This window comes from Oryctolagus cuniculus, chromosome 7 (genome assembly GCF_964237555.1).
Source record: "Oryctolagus cuniculus chromosome 7, mOryCun1.1, whole genome shotgun sequence".
In the NCBI taxonomy this organism is placed as follows: domain Eukaryota; kingdom Metazoa; phylum Chordata; class Mammalia; order Lagomorpha; family Leporidae; genus Oryctolagus; species Oryctolagus cuniculus.
The window spans coordinates 54,394,777-54,415,101 of NC_091438.1; the positions used below are offsets into that span (position 1 = coordinate 54,394,777).

General features: G+C 45.2%; 1 protein-coding gene across 4 annotated transcripts in view; it reads right to left on the reverse strand.

Moving 5' to 3' along the window:
• The window catches only part of SLC22A15 (solute carrier family 22 member 15), an 81,308-nt gene that overhangs the window by 24,049 nt on the left and 36,934 nt on the right, over positions 1–20,325 (reverse strand). For all 4 annotated transcript variants that reach the window (XR_518141.4, XR_011390505.1, XM_002715736.5 and 1 more), the window contains exons 3-6: positions 16,751–16,883; positions 15,940–16,104; positions 8,918–9,047; positions 4,191–4,406 (exon numbers count right to left, since the gene is read on the reverse strand). Coding sequence is in view for 2 of the 4 variants with exons in the window: in XM_002715736.5 (XP_002715782.2) it covers positions 4,191–4,406; positions 8,918–9,047; positions 15,940–16,104; positions 16,751–16,883 (644 nt within the window). In the remaining 2 variants the exon portion in view is untranslated. The remainder of the gene's footprint in view (positions 1–4,190; positions 4,407–8,917; positions 9,048–15,939; positions 16,105–16,750; positions 16,884–20,325) is intronic.

The following is a 20,325-nucleotide window of genomic DNA, read 5'->3' on the forward strand; positions in this document are numbered from 1 at the left end:
TTCCCCAGCAAATGAGCCAGGAACAGCAACTACTTCCCATTACTTCTTACTGGGGTAAAGCTGCTGTCCGTGCACAAAGCAGCACAAGCAGTACTGTAGCAAGGCTACCAGGCTATCCTACGTTAGGATGCAAGGTGCAGTCAGTAGTGTGTTCTCTCTGTCCTTAGGCCCCTTGCATGTAAGTAGCAGGCCAGGCAAATTTAGGTCCATGTGGTTTTCTAAAATAGTCTGACAATCCTTTGTATCTGCAACAGATACTATGATGCTATTTCGTAAGGAGCTGTCTGTGCTCATGCGAATCTAGTGGCAGTGAAAACAGAAACTCCAATGAAATAATTCCAGCCATGGAAACACACACTCCTATTTAAATCAAGTTGTGATGTTATCAAATCAGGGAAAGAACAAAACTACTTCAGGACAAGACTGAATTGAATTCACGCATCAGATGGCAGTGAGAGAGCACAAGGCCCGGAGTGGGGGGGGGGGGCATGGTCCCCAAGGCTGGGGCCGTGGTCTACAACTTGCCTTCATGGCAGAGGTGGTTTCTGGCATCCACAATTACAGCTATTAAAATCACTTCAGTCCTCTTTATGTGCCCCAAACACAATTAAAATGCTTGCGTTACATGTAACCGTACAGTTAGGGCATCCAGGAACTATGCAGAAGGCACTACCGGGGAAACAAGCTCAGGAGCAGATGCTAACCACGGAGGTGTGACTGCGCTCCCCAGCAGGGCCTTCTTCACGGACAGATCCACAGGAAAGGCTGCAGAATCTCACAGCCTCTTCAAAAGGAAAGGCAACAGGTAGAACGCCATCGTCTCTACTGGCGTGTGTTTTAACACCCGGAGCCCACGGGAAGAAGTTATTTGAGCAGACCTGCTTTGAATAAGATAAACAGGGAGTCTTCCTGGCCCCAAGTCTAATGTTTTTCATCTGCTGAAGGCCAGAACCCAGAGTTCAATACACCTGATAAAAAATGAAAGCCTTAAAAACAGACAGTACCATCTCCAACAAGCAGGAGCTTCTTCAAGGCAGAGTGTGACTGTCTAATGTGATATGCAAATGCAGCCTCACTGAGACTTGGTACCTGAATTTATTTTATGTCTGCTTTTAAATAGGTAGATCTCAAGTTGGTAGTTCCTATGCTATGTTGCTGGCTTTCGAAGATCGTCTTCATCCCCAAACCTCAAGCTTGTGTCCATTATTGCACATGCATTATGCATCAGTGATATTCCCAGCCCTGCGCTGGTTCTGTACGGGAAGGAGAAGTTGGTGGCCACACAGGTGGCAGCCAGGGCTTGAGTAGGAAAAGAGAGTGATGACACAGAAAAACACCTTTGGGGCCAGCACTGTGGCATAGTGGATAAAGCTGCCGCTTGCAATGTCGGCATCCCACATGGGCGCCAGCTCAAGTTCTGGCTGTTCCACTTCTGACCCAGCTCTCTGCTATGGCCTGGGAAAGCAGTAGAAGATGGCCCAAGCCCTTGGGCCCCTGCACCTGTGTGGGAAGACCCAGAGGAAGCTGGCTTCAGATCAGTGCAGCTCTGGCCATTGCAGCCAATTGGGGAGTGAACCAGCAGATGGAAGACCTCTCTCTCCTCTCTCTGCCTCTCCTTCTCTCTCTGTGTAACTCTTTCAAATAAATAAATAAATCTTTAAAAAAAAGAAAGAAAGAAAAACATCTTTGCAGATTCTTGTTATGAAACTACTGGTTCCTTTTTTAAGCTTTATACATAAGTTCACTTTCAATAAAATCATTTTCCTTTTATCCACACATGAAAACATGTTTCCATACAGCCTTTATGGCAAATATAGGTAAATCATAGGACAACTGGGCCAGAGGGTATGATGCTCCTGCTAGTACCGCACTGAGTAATGCTGATGGCACCTTAGGACAATGGACAATATTAAAACACATGCACAAAGGCTGGAGCTGTGGCCCAGCAGGCTAAGCCAGGGCCTGTGATGCTGGCACCCCATATTGCATTCCCAGTTCAAGTCCTGGCTGCTGCACCTGCAAGCCAGCTCCCTGCTAATGTGCCTGATGAAAGCAGATGATGGCCCAAGTACTTGGGCATCTGACATTCACATGGGAGACTCATAAAGTTCCAGGTTCCTGGCTTGGGCCTGGCCTGGTTCCAGCTGTTGTGGTCATTTAGGAAGTGAACCAGTGGATGTTTTTCTGTCTCTCCCTCTTCTCTGTCACTCTCCGTTTTGAATAATTAAATCAATAAATCTTTAAAAACAAAAAACATGTGTACAAGTAACCAAGATATGGAAACAACCTAAACATCCAACAGTGGAAGAATGGAAAAAGAAAAGTGTACTTCATATGGAGACTTCTGCAGAAAATGTGTGGTGAAATGGAATTGTAAGGCAAGTTTGTCTTGGTGTAAAAAATTTTTAAATCCATGAGTAATTTTTCAGAATATGCATTTTCCATGACTTTCTGAAGACCCTTCATATATGCAATGGAATATTACTCAGTCTTAAAAAGGATCTTGACTTCTGGCACCATATGAATGGACCTGTAGAGTATTATGCTAAGTGAAATAAGCCAGACACAGAAAGAAAAATGTCATAGCATGTCATTTATATGTGAATATTTCATATACATATGTGTTATGTATATATTGTATACATATACATATATATGTGTATATATATATAGAGAGAGAGAGAGAGAAAGAGAGAGAGACAGGTTAAATATAGAGACAGAGGATGAAATAGAATTATCATTACCATGAGAAGGGGGAGAAAATGGGGATTGAGGTATAGGCCAAAAGATGCAAAGTAGCAGATGTTCAAAAGAAGCAAATAGAGAGATCTACTGAATAGTTTAAGAACTAGATTTACTAAACTTGTAAGATATTAGGAATATCTGATAAGCAGATTTCTATCTGTTCTTGTCACACACAGAGTTAATTAAGTGAGACAACAGGTATGCTAATCTAGGTTCACTATATATCTTTATGTATCCCATAATATCATACTGTAAACTCATATATATACAAAATTGAGTTAAATCAAAAATTGAATTTTTATATATATATATATTTATTTATATTTTTTTGACAGGCAGAGCAAGACAGTGAGAGAGAGAGAGACAAAGAGAAAGGTCTTCCTTTTGCTGTTGGTTCACCCTCCAATGGCCGTTGCGGCCGGCGTGTCGCGCTGATCCAAAGCCAGGAGCCAGGTGCTTCTCCTGGTCTCCCATGCGGGTGCAGGGCCCAAGGACTTGGGCCATCCTCCACTGCACTCCCGGGCCATAGCAGAGAGCTGGCCTGGAAGAGGAGCAACTGGGACAGAATCTGATGCCCCGACCAAGACTAGAACCCGGTGTGCTGGCACCGCAGGCGGAGGATTAGCCTATTGAGCCGCGGCGCCGGCCTTGAATTTTATATTTTTCTGAAATAAAAAGACTTGGGAAAACAGTCTTAACACCATGTTAACTATGCCAATAAAATTTTATTTGAAAAAATTATGTGAAATTCACAAACTGGATGAGCCCATCCATTTTTCTCCTTCCTACAACTTCATCCCATAAACAGAATCCTCTTGAATCACTGAATGAAACTTCTGGGAACACTGAGAGCATTTTGAGACAGGAAGGAAACACTAATAAACAACTAGAAAATCAGGTTCAGAGAGTGATAATCGTTACTGGCCGATTTGCACACATGACTCAGGCCCACAACCTCGAACTCCAGGGAGGCCCATTGTGCCAGGGACAGCCCTGAGCCCACCACTGTGAGCTGCTGAGCAGGGTGCCACACAGGATGCAGCACAGAACTGCTCCTTACCAAAGCCAAACGCAGGGATTTCCAGGTCCTTTCTAGAAACTCTTCTGTCTCTGGATGCTTGCTGGCTTCCCCTCCTTGTCGGGGAGACGGGGAGACTTGAGCATTTACAGTGAATGCCCCAAGAGCATTATGTGCTTCTGATGTCAACTGACAAAGGCTCAGCAAAGCTACCAGAAGACAGGACCATCTCCTGCTTGCCGGGGCAGTGCTATGAAAGCAAGGGTGGGCAGGATACCAGGTGCTCAGGACAGGAGCCTTGTTGCTGGGAAACAACCTCTGGTGGACAAAAGAGCGAACCTTTTCCGTAACTAAGAAGGAAGAGCTTATCCCGAGGGCTTTAGCAACTTGAGCTGAAGATGAACACAACGCCCCTGAGGGGGATTACCAGATGAACATCAGGATGAGGGTGTGTCCCAAGAGGACCCGGTAGCGGAACAGATCCAGAAAACTCCCAGTCTCCCTGCAGCTCCTGCTGGCTGGGTGTGTCAGTGAGAAGGAGCACTTGAGCCTGCAGTTCCTCTTGGCGATGAGGTACAGTGCCTCCTCAGCCTCACTCAGTCGACCCTGGGAGTATAACCAACGAGGTGATTCAGGAATGAATCTGAAAGAGACGTCATCAAAGGCTGTATATTCATACAGGCAGCGTGCACAGCAAGACATGAATCACTCCCCCACTACTGGATTCTGTGTTGAGTTTACACTGACTCAAGGCAATATGGGGTGGGGCAGGAGGGGGAGGAAAGAAAAGAGAAGGGAGGGGAGGGGAGGGGAGGGGAGGGGAGGGGAGGGGAGGGGAGGGGAGAGGAGGGAGGAGAAGAAACAGCTTCTTTCAACACCGTACCAATGTTGAATGGTTTATTTTATCAGTGGAAACCAAAGACACGCTTTCAAAACAGCAGTAAATAATGTGATCAGCATGTATTTGTTTTTAAAAGCAAATTTTAATATGGAAATGGCAAGTTGACAGTACAAATGCAAAGTCTTCGTACAACATGGGTCAGAGATATGACTCTAAAGCCTAGCCCAGTGTTGTTAGACTAATACAGTACAGATTTGAGGGTTTACAAGTTCCTAAAAAGTCTTACATGAATACAGAAATCTGTATTACCTCACCAAAATAACAAAATGTTTTAAAAGTGATTGTTTTTTTAACATACAGATATGTTATTTAGGACGTAAGGGTTATTTTGAGCCTATATGTAAAAATGAAAATGGGTGGATATTTAGCATACCAGTTAAGACACATATCCCATTTCAGAGTGCTTGGTCAGGTCTGCTTCCAATTCCAGCTTCCTGCTAACGCACATGCTGCAAGGCAGGAGGTGAGGGCTCAAGCACTTGTGTCCCTGCCACTCACATGGGAGACCTGGACTGAGTCCTGCGTTCCTCGCTTCTGCATGGCCCAGCCCTGGCTGTTAGGGGAATTTGGGGCATAAACCAGTAGACGAGAGATGTCTCTGTCTCTTGTCCTCTCAAATAAGTTTTTTTTTATTTTAAAGATCCTGTAAAAAAATTAAATTTCTTGCATATTAGCTACTTGTGAGTATATACTACTTCCAAACATTCAAATCACCTGATATACTACTCAAGTTAACATGTCCTGAACTCTGGAAGGATCACAATTATCATTTGGTTAAATTCTAGTTACAAAGCAACAGCTATTGCTTAATAAAGGCAGCATTAAACATGTCCATTGCCACTAATATTCTGGTTTTAGGACTTCAATATTATGTATCTTTTCCTCTCACCATTTAACATACAATTTTAGGGGGCTACTCAAAGACAAAACCATGGCAGAAACATGGAAGCCATGTTTACGTTTTTATCTAATTGGGTATGGTCCACCTAAAACAAAGCCTGGATGAGTGAAGCTCGTGACTTGAGGTGCTTTTTAAAGTTCCCTGTGCCTTTCAATACAGATAATGAATCAGCAACAACCACTTCAGGGTCTGGAACTTTAATGGGCAGCCAGTCTTTTAAAACTGGGAGCTCCCAGACGGCACAGGCTGTTTGCTCCACCATTGCATTTCCCCAGCACCGAGGCCAGGCCTTTGTCGAGTATTCCCATTGTGTACAGAGCAGTGTAATAGTGCTGAGAGGAAACACACTGGAAATAAAAGGGCAGGAATTTTCTTAGCAGTTCTGCTACCAAGAAAGAAAATATATATGTATATAAACATACAACACCTGACTGTCGACTGAAGCAGGAAAGGCTGTCTGGAGTATCCTGAATCCCTTAATCTACCTCTTCATTACTATCTGATTATTATTTCCAGTATCCAAGTCAATTGTCTAGCAAACCACTGTTCTGCTGGAGGCCTGGTCTGTTGCCCTTCAGTTGGATCGGTGGCCCACCCACAGGGCCAGATGTGCACTGCAAGGTAAGACCACCTGATTAAGTACAGAGGAAAAGAATGTAAAAGAAGACAGCTCTCATGAACAGGTAGAAAAGACATGAGGATAAAAAGCAGATGTGAACAGCACTGGGATGAAGAAGACAGACCAAGCAGGAACGGTCCTCACTGCTGGGTAGAACAGCATTTCCCCTCCTCTTAAGCCACTGTGTGCCTTCAGAATTATTTGTAAGCAGCAACAATGAATGTCATTTAAAACTTTATAAATCATTTCTAACAGCGGTATTTGAGAGATATTCAAGTATAACTCGATCGTGCATTTTGAGAGATCAATCAGCTTACTCGTGCCACGGATCATCTTATTGGATTGAGAAAAAATGAGCTCCATCACACACAGATGATACATACAAAATAGTCAGACATGTTTTTAAGTGAAAATACAGACCTTGGAACATGCTGTCCTCTAGGTAGTGGAGTGGCTGGTCCCCTGTGCCACAGCCATCTCTGGAAGCTAAAGTGCCAATTTAACAAAGCCGCCTCTGCTCAAAAATGTTCCGTGAACATCACTAACAGCGGCAAACTTTTGTAAATTAAGGGGGCACTGGTTTTCTAAAAAGTGTAAAACTACTCAAATTCAAGCACTGTGAAAACAAGCAATTTGTAAGCTCAGTAAAAATGTTTTTGGTAAACTAAAGGTATGACTCTAAACATACCTTTTGGTAAACCAAAGGTATGACCAAAGGTATGACTCTAAACAATGTGACTTTGTCTTATGTTGCTGTGGCAAACTCTGAAAGTGATTCCAAATATTTTTGTGCCAACATCTACCCCATGGGTATGAGGGATCCACTGCACAGAAGACCTGGGCCTTGGTGCTGGGGAAATGCAATGGTGGAGCAAACAGTGTGTTGCTGTCTGAGAGCTCCCAGTTTTGAAACAGACAGGGCTCCAGCCTGAGGAGGAAGCAGCAGGCCACTCAGGACACTGTGCTGCAGAATCCAGAAAAGAAAGAGAACTTCACAGCTGCCAGCATGATCAGGACTACCTTGGGTGGATGGCACTGGAGCAAACCAGGAGGGCTGAGTATTAATTAAACAAGAGGTGATGTGGAGAAGGGTGTTGAAGGAGCAGCACGGCACTGAGTAGACAGGGCGGGCAGAAGAGCATGAGGTGCACGCTGGTGACAAGCAGCCTAGAGTGCCTGAAGCGAGGCTGTGGGGGTGTGGGGGACGGAAGGCAGAGAGCTGGTAATGACTGGGGCTATCTGTGAGAAGCCTCGTGTTCCCAGCTTGCGTAATGTTCAAGTCAGACGTGCTCTCTAGCCTGTGCTTTCCATTTCCCATCCCCTGCATTCACCGCCCAGCACTGGCAGGAGCTAACTCGGATGGCACATTCGGAGAGAGCAGAGCAGGAGGGCTCACTCGCTGCTGGAAGGAGAGGTGAGAGCCATGCTAGGTGTGGAAGTATGAGGCTTCTTAAATATTTAAAGAGGAAAATTCCTTTACCCACTGATACTTACATGAGTGCTTACTGATTCAAGGTACCATGCAAGGCACCCATTTATTACTTCCAAAATCCACAACACACAAGCTGATAAAACACTGTCAGTTTCCCTCCCTCATCAAATTACCTCATTCCAATTCTTGTAACTAAACACATCTAATGTTTTGCTTCTTTAATACATGTTAACTATTACTACTCTAATCACTTCTGCTCTTAGAATTTTCTTGCTTTTAAAGACAGTATGGAAACCAAGTTCAGTTCAGCCTCCACCAAACTTCAATTCAGAACCTGAACAGAGAGATTCTAAACGAGAGAGCTGCCTGAATTAAAACGCTCCAACAGATCTCGCCCACTGTACGGCACAGAGGAAAGCTGGTGCCATAGGCTGACAATCTGTGCATGCCAAAGATTTGAATGCTTACAACTGGAGATCCGACACTTCAGGGAATAAAGTCTTTCCGTGCTGCAGTAAAACTTCTGGTGAAATGGGCTTAGCCCCGCGTCTCATCTTGGAGCATCAGAGTGCTATAGAGCTGTGACACCACAGGTAGTCATTGATAGACCCCTGCAGGGACAATGCAACCACTTCTGCTCAGCTATGAGTCCCTGCAATCTCAGACTTTTCCCATATCTGAGACTCTTGCAGAGTACGCATTTAGAGGCCCTGAAATGAGCCTCCTGTATTGGACAAACAGTGGTTACTCCATATCGGATATGAGAGCATTGCTCTCCAATAGCAAATACACCTGACACGTGACCTGAGCCAGCCTGAAGCTTTTTTTCCTTGGTAAATCTTTTATTTTTTTACCTATAAATTATTCATAAATGCCTATAAGACAGGTTTTGACTCAGCACAATTCAAAGGTGAAAAGTTCAGATTTTCTTTTTTTCATAGAGAAAAAAATTACAAATCGTGAAATACTTTTCACACGATGCAAATTGGACCCTAGTTTTGCATGTGAAGGGCTGTTGGCTTGGTTTAATTCTAGCCTGAAGATCTGTAATAGTGAGGCATTCGGTTACAAAAAAAAAAAAAAAAAAGTAGTTCCCTATATCAACAAAGTGAATTAAATGGCTGTCCACAGAGAGGTCACTTTAAACAGGAGATACCAGCATTTGAATTACTTAAGCATCTCTCTCCAGGAGCTAAAAGCTGGAGCACCTGCACAAATCAGTTCTTCACCAAAGTAGTACAAGCAAGCTCCTTAGAGGGACAGCTTATTAAATTAAAATTTCGAGAGGAAAAACTACTCACAAAGATAAGAGAAAGACCACTGTTCCCTGCAGGTTAACCAGAACGGCCAAGGTCCTCCAGGAGCGGATGAAGTATCCTAACAGGGCGTACTGGGCGATGCCAACTGCGAAGAAGAGGCCGCCGATAGATCCTAATTCAGGGAAAAGACAATAGTCACCGGGGAGGACCCATCTCTGCCCCACTTCCAATTCCCAGTCACAACCAATGCCCTCCTTGTAACATGCAGGTCATACATTGGCAAGCATAAAAGGCAGAGCAGAAAAGGAAAATCTACATAAATGTTGAACATCTAATGATAAAACCAACAAGAGGCCAGAAAATTAGTGGAAAAGAAGAAAGCACAGATGCAAAATAGAAACCACAGGTGGATAAATAAATTTAAGGTTTGCCCAAATGCTTTCCGCATTGTGCTAACATCTGCCGGAGTCTGTGAATGAGGCTTGGGAAATATTTTTGCCATATGGGTGGCATGGTTTGCAGGCCAAGAAGCTATTATAATATGGGACTTAATCTCTATCACAGAGGCTAACCTTGGAATGCTTATCTTAAATCACAACATACTCCCTAGCTCTCCATCTCATTCACCACTATTTAATTTCCCAACATTGGATATATGACATTTTACATTTCTTTGTTTCTTGTCTCTTTCAGGAAGAACACAGGCTCCATGAAGTGTGGATTTCAGTCAGCACTACAGATGGAAAAGTACCAACCACAGAACCCTGTGTGTTTTGAACTGAACACTGAGATGGGCACTAAACCAACTGGTGTACTCTATATTCTTGTAAATTCTATATGGCTGATGTACTTTCTACAAGCGCTACTATCACTACTGTCAAAACAGCTACCATTTATTGAACATCATGGCTCAACATACACGCACTGTCCGAGGAAGCAGGTTTCATTCTCCACCAGCTACTGAAGTGAGGATGTCACTCAGAAGTGCAGTGAAGCTAAGGACAGACTACTGTATACGGCAGAGCCAGGACGTGCACCCAGGTCTCTCTGACTGGAGGGTGCCAATCCTCTCTCCCTTCCATGCACAGGCAATTTCAGTGGGCATTCCAGAGCAACAGGACTTTGTTATAAAATTTTCCTATAATAATCCTATATAACAAATGTTTTCTTTGATTGCTGTTCAAAGTTTAACACTCAGTAACAAAAAAAACAGTGACCAGTATACTGTCTGCAGTGTTGAGGGAAGCGGGGAGCCAGGCAGGCGAGCTGATGTGCCGGCCGTTCAGCACGTTCAGAACACACGGTATGATAAGTAAGGCAATGGGGGCAGTGGGGGCTCATTCCAGTGTACCAAACTGTACCTGGCTTCCGAGAATGAGACTTCTTGTCACTGCTCACACCAGCTCCCAACCCTCAGTGTCCACTGATAACAATGGGGAAAAAGACGACAGCCCAGAGGATGGGCTGGCTCGGACCCCAGCTCTGCCCCATGCCACTATGTGACCTTGGGCATATCACAAAATGTCTCTGAGTCCTGTTTCCTGCTGGTGAAAAAGAAATAAGGATGTCCACCTCAAAAGGTAGCTGCTGCTAGGTTCAGAAGAAATACTGCATGTCACACAGAGGCTAGTTATATTGTCCACTGTGACATGGGCTTGGGCCCTTATCTGGAAGCCTCTTGTCAAAAGGATCCATTACAGATTATTTTCAACTCTCCTTTCTAATTCCTCCCACCACAACAGCTCTGCTGGAGAACTGCTGTGTTATGGCTGCTCTGCGGTTCTAGCGGGGGCTGCCAATCAGTTCCCCAGGCTGCAAGACTGACCCCAGCTGAGCCAATCAGAGCTCTTATCTAGGACTTTAAATCCCAGACTTGGAGCTGCCAGCCCCACCCCTGACTGAGAAGATGAAGCCTCTTGGAGATGATGGGGGCAGAGGTATCTCTGAGGTCTGGCTCTTTGTGGCTCGATTGTGATAACCAAGTGACGTCCCCTTATATACAAGCTCATCAGAATTGAGTCCCTGTCACAATCAGTAAGAACTGGTATCAACTGGATGTCATGGACAGGAGGAAACGATTCACAGGTATCTAGTTCCAATGTTCTTAACTGCCATGATGGCATCCCTCTAGGAAGAGGTCCAAAAGATGCGGTGGGTTTCAGGTGGAAAGAAAAAGTTTCACTTGAGGGGCCCAACTGACATGCACAGTTATGTCCAGCAAGAAAGCATATATATGCCTGGAAATGACAACAGGGATTAGGCACAGAGATGCAGATGTGTAAAGCTCCAGGCTATTTGGTTCAAAAAAATTAATACAAAATGGTCGTTTCAAATTACTATCCTTACATATTTTAATTCTGGAACATGCATTTAAGCTTATTTTTCATATTTATTTTCTGCTTACTTTTAGCTAATTTCAAGTCTGCTATTTCTGCTCAGTTTGTATGAAAGCTAAATTTTAGTAGGTCAGAAAATGATGCCATTTTTGCAAATGACACCAATAGTTCACCTAGTTTTCAAAAAGAGAAAAGTCCTCTTTTCTCTTCCCATATCTGATCCTGAAGGAAGTCGTATTCCCACCGAGATCAGCTCACATGCCAGTGGCGGGCCTCATGTAGCCAACAATAGCCTCCGTCGGGGTTGGGGAGCGTCTGGTCCTCACAGGCTGCGTCAGGCCCATGAAATCACTGGGTCTGGCCCTGCTGAAGAAACTGTAGGCAGGGCTCAAAAGTCAACAAATCTAAACTGCTAATTTTTAAGTTGAAAATTTTGTATGGCCTGAAAATAGTGTCATAAATATTCAAATGGCCCAGGGTAGAAAAAGGGTTCCCCACACCTGCTTAAAGGACCCGTTTCTACCTCCTCCTCTACTGTCCATCCTTCACACACCCACCACAGTCATCTCTCTGTTTACGAGACCCTTTCACTCCTCTGCTCATGCCCCCTGGCGTCACCCTCACTTGGCCTACCAGCTGGTCCTTCCCTCCGGTATCCTTCTCCACTCTAACCCAACTCCCTGCAGTGTGGCCAATGGGGCTTCCTTTCAGGTCCTGCCCCAGGGCCTTGGTCCCTGCCATCTATTTTGGCTGGAATGTTCTTCCTCTATAATTATACATACTTAGGTCTTCTTTATCATTCTCATCTTGGATAAATTACCTTCACTATTCCATTTAGCGTAACTTCCCCTGCAATGACTAGCTAGCTGATTACTCTCTTTAATTTTTTCCTCTGTAGTTATATAATTTCCTGAAATTGTCTTCCATTTGTTCTTCCTAAAAAAGCATAAGCTCCGTGAAAATGGAGACTTCCCCACACACCCTGTGCTGTCCACTCCTTTGACCAAAGTGCCTAAAAAGCAGTAGTGTCCGGTACAGAGCAGAGTCTGTTGGACAACTGAATGCTATGTAATAGGCATGAGGAGACACAGAGCAACACGTTAATGGTGGCCATCTGTAGGAGGGCAGGACACCACATGCATTCTTCACGTTTGACCCAGACAGGCCAGGGTTCTTCAAAATGTTCATGGAAAACAGAACTCAAAAATCACTCTATTTGTTGTAAAGGATGGAAAGCCAGGCATTTTTTTATATATATAACATGGATTTTTCATGAACTTTCTGAAGTTTCTGAATATTTCTTGATTATTTTAGAGCAAGTATCAATCCTTTCATTATAAGAAGTACATAGGGCCTTCAAAAATTTCATGGATGTGTATTATAAAAGGATTTCATTTTTGGCACCGAAATACACTTACTTTTAAACTCCATTTTCCACAAAATTCTTTTTAAGCCTCAAAGCACTCTATTCAGAATGCTAAGGCATTTTAGAAGGAAAGTCCCCATGTCCTGCTAATATGACAATGCCAACCGCAATGAATGCTGGGGCCATTTGGTGCTCTAGAACTTTTGGCTGTTGGAGTCAGCTACTGTACTGCTTTTACAATTAGTATCTAATGTGTAATTTCACTATAAATTTTTTTAATTGATTTATTTGAGAGACAGAGGGAGGGTGATAGACAACAAGACCTCCCATCTGCTGGTTCACTCCCCCAACACCTGCAAAGCCTGGGGGCTGAAGCTGGAAACCCAATCCAGGTCTCCCCTCATGGGTGGCAGAGATCCAAGCACTAGAGTCATCACCACTGCTTCCCAAGGTCTGCATTAGCAGGCAGCTGGAGTCAGGAGTCAGGAGCCAGAGACAGGACTGAACCCAGTCCTCTGATGTGGGACACAGACACCCCACCGACATCTTCACCATGAGGTCGACCAGGCCCAGCACCAGTCCCCTCCTTTTTTTTTCCCTTTGCTACAGAAATTTTAGTCACTTCATTCTAGCCCAGCTTTAAGGACAAGGATGGGAGCACTTCAATAGCAACCTTTCCCTGGCGCTAGGTGAGTGGGAAAGGAGAAAGAGACCAGGAGGTCTCTCGTTGTGTCTAACATACACCTGGACAGGAATGATCCTTAGGCAAACAGGGTGAGGGTGGTATTGGTGCTCCTTGGCTTATGATGGGGTTATGTCCTGAAAAATCCACGAAGTTTGCAATGCAGTGACTATGCCTACCCTACTGCACATCAGCAGCATGCTCCCCTGCTGTGGCGGTCGTTCCTTGTAAGCTGGCTGGGCGCTGCAGCTGCTGCAGCGGAGCACCTCACTGCACACCACTAGCCCGGGAGGGATCAAGACGCAGCATTCAGAGTGTCCCTTCTCTTGAAGGTGTGTCACTTACTCAAAGAACCGAGAGCCAAACCTCCGCAAGCCAAGGCCCTTCTGTACAGTCTTGTGTACAAGAGCATCTTCACGAGACAACTAGAGCCAAATGTGAATTTGTGACAGAGAAACGTATGAGGGACACAAAGCCCATGCTCTGCTGATGCTCTAGGTAAACAAGACTTGGGTCCACAGGAGAACTAAAACCAAAGGACAGAGTGCCTTGGTGCCCTCCCTGGACACACAGGAAAACTAAAACCAAAGGACAGAGTGCCTTGGTGCCCTCCCTGGACACAGTGGTATGGATCACCTTGCTACTTCCTCAGAAAGTCTGACCCCATTATTTAGAAAAATGACATTAAAGCCTGAATGCAAACTGAACCCTTAGAGGGTTTTCTCAGTAGAAGCTAGATTAGGAGCTGAGCTAGAGGGGAAAAGTAACTGGTTCTACAAGGCTTTGGAAGCTGCCGCAGGAGGTGAGAGACTAGCAGAAAGCCTGTCCAGCCGGAGGGGCTGCTGTCTCCTGCCCTCCAGCCTAGTTGGAACCATTCCAACCCTAGGCACTGCGCAACTCCACATCAGCTCCGTGGACAAAACAGAACAGGCTGCTTTATGTTGCCTTTGTTTTCCAGCTCAACACAATAATCCACATGACTTCAAAAACAACATCAGTTAGGGCTTGCAGGTTGACCAGGCCAGCACTCACGTGGGGTGACACACGGACATTCCTAGAGGACATCCTCAGGGAACAGCAGGGAAGACATGAGTTTGGGGATTTGCCAGCCTCAGACTGCAGAATCTGTCATGAGCTCATCCCCTTACCTCCCAGAGCCTCGGTTTCCTAACCTGAACAACGAAGGGAGAAATTCTTAACTTGAAGCTCAGAAAACATCAGATGCACGTCAGCTGCCTAGCACGGTACTTGGCGCCCAACAGATGCTGAGCAGCTGACAGCTAGCAGTGTGCTGGTTCTAAAGGAAGACAAGGGCCCGCTCTCCTACACATCTTCACCTGGGTACACTTTCATCAGTCACATGGTCAACTCGTTCCCCACATCGTCACAAGAACATCTACGGTACTCAATCACTGGCAAATGAATGAAAGTAAAACAAACAAAAAACTATCACTCTGGCCGGCGCCGCAGCTCACTAGGCTAATCCTCCGCCTGTGGCGCCGGCACCCCGGGTTCTAGTCCCAGTTGGGGTGCTGGTTCTGTCCCGGTTGCTCCTCTTCCAGTCCAGCTCTCTGCTGTGGCCTGGGAAGGCAGTGGAGGATGGCCCAAGTGCTTGGGCCCTGCACCCACAAGGGAGACCAGGAGGAAGCACCTGGCTCCTGGCTTTGGATTGGCATGGCGTGCCGGCTGCAGCGCACCAGCTGTAGCGGCCATTTCGGGGGTGAACCAATGGAAGGAAGATCTTTCTCTCTGTCTCTCTCTCTCTCTCGCTTGCTGTCTAACTCTGCCTGTAAAAAAACAAAAACAAAAAACTATCACTCAAACAACTGGAGTCTTAGGACACAGTCACTATCCCATGACAGTATTTTAAGTCAAATAGCCTTTAAAAATCACTGACTTTACTATGTATGCAGTCCTTGAAAAGATGAGTGCTTAAAAGATAATGCAGAACATAGCCTCAGTATGAAAATTACGGATCAGTAAAGAAATACAACATTCTCATCTGCTGACTAGCAAAAAAAGAGAAGGGGCCACAAAACAAGGATTTCATAAAATAGAATGAGGCGGCTCCAAGACAGGAGTTACTGGTATTTCTTATCTCTGCACCACTCTTTAGTGTAAAGGAAAAGGTAGCTGACGCCATTCTAGTGGTGGCAGGCCATGGGGTCAACAGCAAGCTCACCACCTGTGAGGCAGACCCCTGGGAGACTTTCATTTAAGGTCACACAGAACAAACTCAGGAAAGCAAATCCAACACAGGTGGAACATCCCTGTTCCAGAAGTCCAAAACCTGGAATGCACCACAATCTGTAACTTGTTGCACACCAGCCTGAAACTACAAGTAGAAAAGTCCACAGCTGATCTTATGTGTGCAGCTGCAGTCACCACACAGGTGCACAACAGATACTCTAAAAAATTATCTTCATAAAATGAACCTTGTATTTACATTTGGGTCTCATCCCTAAAATATTTTATTATGTATATGGAAATATTCCAAAATTTGAGCAAATCTGGAACAGGAAACATGAATCCAGGGGTTTTGGAAAAGGAATATACAGCCTCTAGTTGGACAGAATGCCTCAAGTCCAAATGCATTTTCAGATCCTGGGGTTAAACTGGTTCCCTCCAAGGTTTTCTGGGCAGCTCCCCACATCCAGATCTACACGGATTTAAGCAGTACCTGCAAGTGCCCAGTAGGTGGTGCCCACACATTCATTTAGCAAGACAAAGGCCACCAGCGACATCCCTCCATTCATCATGCCCACCAGGAAGCGAGTTATTGCAAAGAACTCGTATGAGGGGGAAAATCCATTTGCAATAGCAAATAAGATGTCAAGAGCAAAACCTGGAAAGAAAGGAACAATATTCAATGATCCAGAGGCAGAACAGCATCTGATGAAAGTAATAAATTACATTCATTAGTTTGTAAAATAAACCTTTGTGAACTTGAATTTTCTCAGCTATTTTTTTCTAACAGTTTCTCCTGAAAACTATATAAAGCAAACTGAGGTTTACTTTGTTGTACAGTTTCTGCCAATCACACCCAGTTTTCATTTATTCACAATAACGCTGGAAATTGAAAAATCCTCACTCGTGCTAGGCTGGTCAGGAGAACTATGCTGAGTCCTACAGAGCTCATCTGAAATGAGTCAACACTGAGAGAGAAGGAAACAGATGCAGCAGACTATCTTAATTTCTTTCTGCTCCCCTTAGAAACATGGCACAGCTGAGATATGGGGGGACAGAAAATACTATCACCTACAAAAAGTTTACAACACAGACATCTGGCTATAACCGGGTGAGTTAATCACTAAACACTGCATGGCAAAATCCACGCTGGCTGCCTTTGGTTTCTGACCAACGGAATGAAAATTAGTTCTGTATCCATGTGGCAGCTGGCTGAGAACTGTAAGGAACTGGTCTCCTTAGGACTTCCCCCAGACCTGAGGGAACGAAATCCTCTCACTAGGTTCACCACACCAATGCATTACCTGTGAGATAGACTTTCTTCCTCCCGTAGCGATCCGAAAGCTGGCCAAAGGAGATAACTCCAACAAACACGCCACTGAAGAAAAAGGAGCTGGCGGCGCTGACTTTGTAGGATCTGTTGGCGATCAAAAACCACTGCAGGAAGAGGAGACATGGAGACATTCAGGTCACAGAGCAGGCTGGGCTGAGTCGCTGTAACACCGAGTATGAGACAACGTGTTCGCTGGAGCTCTTCCACTGCCTGGCCCACGACTCACAGGGCTTGCTGGAACAGCCATCTTCAACATTACCTTCAGAAACACTGGGAGCCACTACTACTTGTACAATGGATTCACGGTCCTCCTCATCCAACCTGGCAGTTCTACTTTTGGGTGTATATATATTCATAAGATCTGTAAGGTGATGGCATTGTGGCACAGGTTGCTTCTGATGGTGGCACCCCATATGAGTACTGGTTCAAGTCTGGCTGCTCCACTTTCTATCCATCTCCCTACTAATGTGCCTAGGAATGCAGGAAAAGAAGGTCCAAGTGCTTGGACCCCTGCAACTCACGTGGGAGACCCCGATGGAATTCCAGGCTTCTGGCTTCAGCCTCAACTAGCCCTGGTTGCTGCGACCATTTGGGGACTGAACCAGTGGATGGAAGATCTCTTTCTCTCTCTTTTTTTTTTCTCTCTCTAACTCTGCTTTTCAAATATATTTTAAAATTTTTTTATTAATATAGAGAACAGATTTTCATGTATTTCATAGGTACAATTACAAGAAGATAACCATAATGTCCTCCCTTTCTCTCTCAAATCCCAAGTACATAAATCTTAAAAAGAGAATTGAAAGCAAAGGTATGAAGAGCAATTTGTACACTCATGTTCACAGCAGCATTAACAAGCCAAAAATGGGAGTAACCTGCGTCTACTGATAAATGAAGGAATAAACAGAACGTGGCACACACACACGATGGAATCTGATTCAGCCTTAGAGAAAAATGAAACTCTGAGTCACATTATAACATGGATGAACTCTGAGGACATCATGCTAAGTGAAATTAGCCAGACACAAAAGAACAAATACGACAGGAGTCCACATATATGAGGTAGCTGGAATAGTCAACATCACAGAGACAGAAAGTCAACAGCAGCTGCCAAGGGCAAGAAGAAGCGAACCAGAAGTTACTGTTTAATGGACAGAAAGTCAGTTTAGAACTGATGAAAAAGTTCTAGAAAAGTCCTGTGATGGCTGCAGAACTTATTGCTACTGAATTATATACACTTAATTACAAACAGAATGCTAAATTTCATGTCATGCATATTTATCAAGAAAAAAAAAACCTCTTGAGTACTATTATCTTCCAATTTAGGGCAGCTTATGAACTTTAAAGAGACAGCCATAGTTCTCTGCTTCAAGCACCACCAACTCAAGTCCTGCCTAGTAACAGGAGAATGAAGTTTGGTTATCAAGATAAAAGTGTCCCGGGGCTGGCGCTGTGGTACAGCGGTTTAACGCCCTAGCCTGAAGCACTGACATCCCATATGGCACTGGTTCTGGTCTTGGCTGCTCCATTTCCAATCAAGCTCTCTGCTATGGCCTGGGATAGCATTAGAAGATGGCCCAATTCCTTGGGCCCCTGCACCCATGTGGAAGGCCCGGAGGAAGCTCCTAGCTCCTGGCTTCGGACTGGCACAGTTCTGGCTGTTACGGCCAATTGAGGAGTGAACCATCAGATTGAAGTCCTCTCTCTCTCTGCTTCTCCTCTCTGTGTAACTCTTTTAAGTAAAAAAATAAATAAATCTTAAAAAAAAAAAGATAAAAGTGACCCTAGTTCAGAGGTGACCCCAGGGAACCAAGAGGTAGCCCATCTTTCCTCTTCCCAGTCCTGTTTTGGGGGGAGCCCCTTCTTACTGAGAAACTGCCAGAAGGCATCTCCTTGGTTGCTCCTGTCCTAACTTTAGATTCCCCATCCCATGTGCTAGCAACCAGTATTATGATTCATGAAATACACTTAGCTCTACGCCTTCCCTTGTATTTCCTCTAGGACTAGACTGATGAAGATCTTAACAAGACAGCTTCTGGACATCTCTGGGTAAACAAAACAAAAAGGTGGGGCCAGCGCTGTGGCACAGCGGGTTAAAGCCCTGGCCTGAAGTGCTGGCATCCCATATGGGCGCCGGTTCTAGTCCTGGCTGCTCCTCTTCTGATCCAGCTCTTGCTATGGCCTAGGAAAGCAGCAGAAGATGGCCCAAGTCCTTGGGACCCTGCACCCATGTGGGAGACCAGGAAGAAGCCCTTGGCATTTGGCTTCGGATCAGTGCAGCTCTGGCCGTTGCGGCTATCTGGGGAGTGAACCAGTGGATGGAAGACCTTTCTCTCTGTCTCTGCCTGTCTGTAACTCTTTCAAATAAAAAATAAATAAATAAAATAAAATAAAGGCCTAAGAATTGAGAACTAGATAAGGATGGTCCCCCTCACAGATGCTGTGCTGTACTCCTGAAATCTCATGACACTCACATGAAATTTTTCACAAGGTCAGTTAACTGATTTCCCTAGCCTGTTTTTACTATTGCTATATGCAGATTTACTGGTTTGATAGTCCCGGAAGAGTCTGAGGTATCTTAATAATCAGGAAGATGCTGCTGTTGGTGGCAGTCTGGATCACGGTAAGACAGGATAAAGCAAGGTGACAAAAAACCAAAGCATGCTGCAGTTCTCACCAGGCAGTCAGTGAGTATTGGACTAGCTTCTGCTACAAACTGGTAACTACTGTAAATACAGGAACAGAGATGTAAACAAGCCAGCCACAGTCCCTGTCCTCATGCAGCCTAAGTTCCAGTGCAGCAAGGCACACAGTCATAGGTGAACCCACAGAGACTGGGAGGAAAACTCTGCAAAATAAGGTCTTTGCTGAGGGTGCCATCTGTGACCTGGATGATGAGATGCAGCCAGCCAGGAAGAGCTGTCAGAGGAACACAAATGGCCCCATGATGAAGACATAGCGGTGTGTGTCTGGTGGAGGTGGTGGAGACGCAGCCAGGAGGTGAGCAGGCATCAGGCATGCAGGGCCCTGGGCCATGGTAAGGGGCTGGGGTTTTATTCCAGCGCCGAGAGAGGACAATGAAGTACTCGGTTGTGTGCTCCTATGATCATTCTAGCCACTCTACGAGGATGCACTGTAATACGAGCAGGAGCAGGGGAGCTCTTGTAATAGTTCACAACACAATGGTGGCTTGCATGGGGATTATGGTCTCTCCAATGGTAAGGACAGAACTTTATGGACTTGAGGTACATCTGTGAGGCAGAGCTGGCAGGACTCTACTGATGGAGGGGATGCTTCAGGGGAGGAAGGCAAGGGAGAGTCACCTAAGTGTTTAACATTAGCCACTCAGCGGAGGTTGCAACATCTACTCAGATGGAGCAGGCTGCAAAGGGTGCCAGGGGAGTGGTGTGGATCCAGAGTTCTGGGACACGATCAGACACAGCATGCCTGTGAGACACTCAGTGCACAAGCCCAGCAAGCATTCAGATACAAGTCTTGAGCCCACGGGAGAGGTTCTGAGAGTTTACGAAACTAAGATGGGGAAAAACA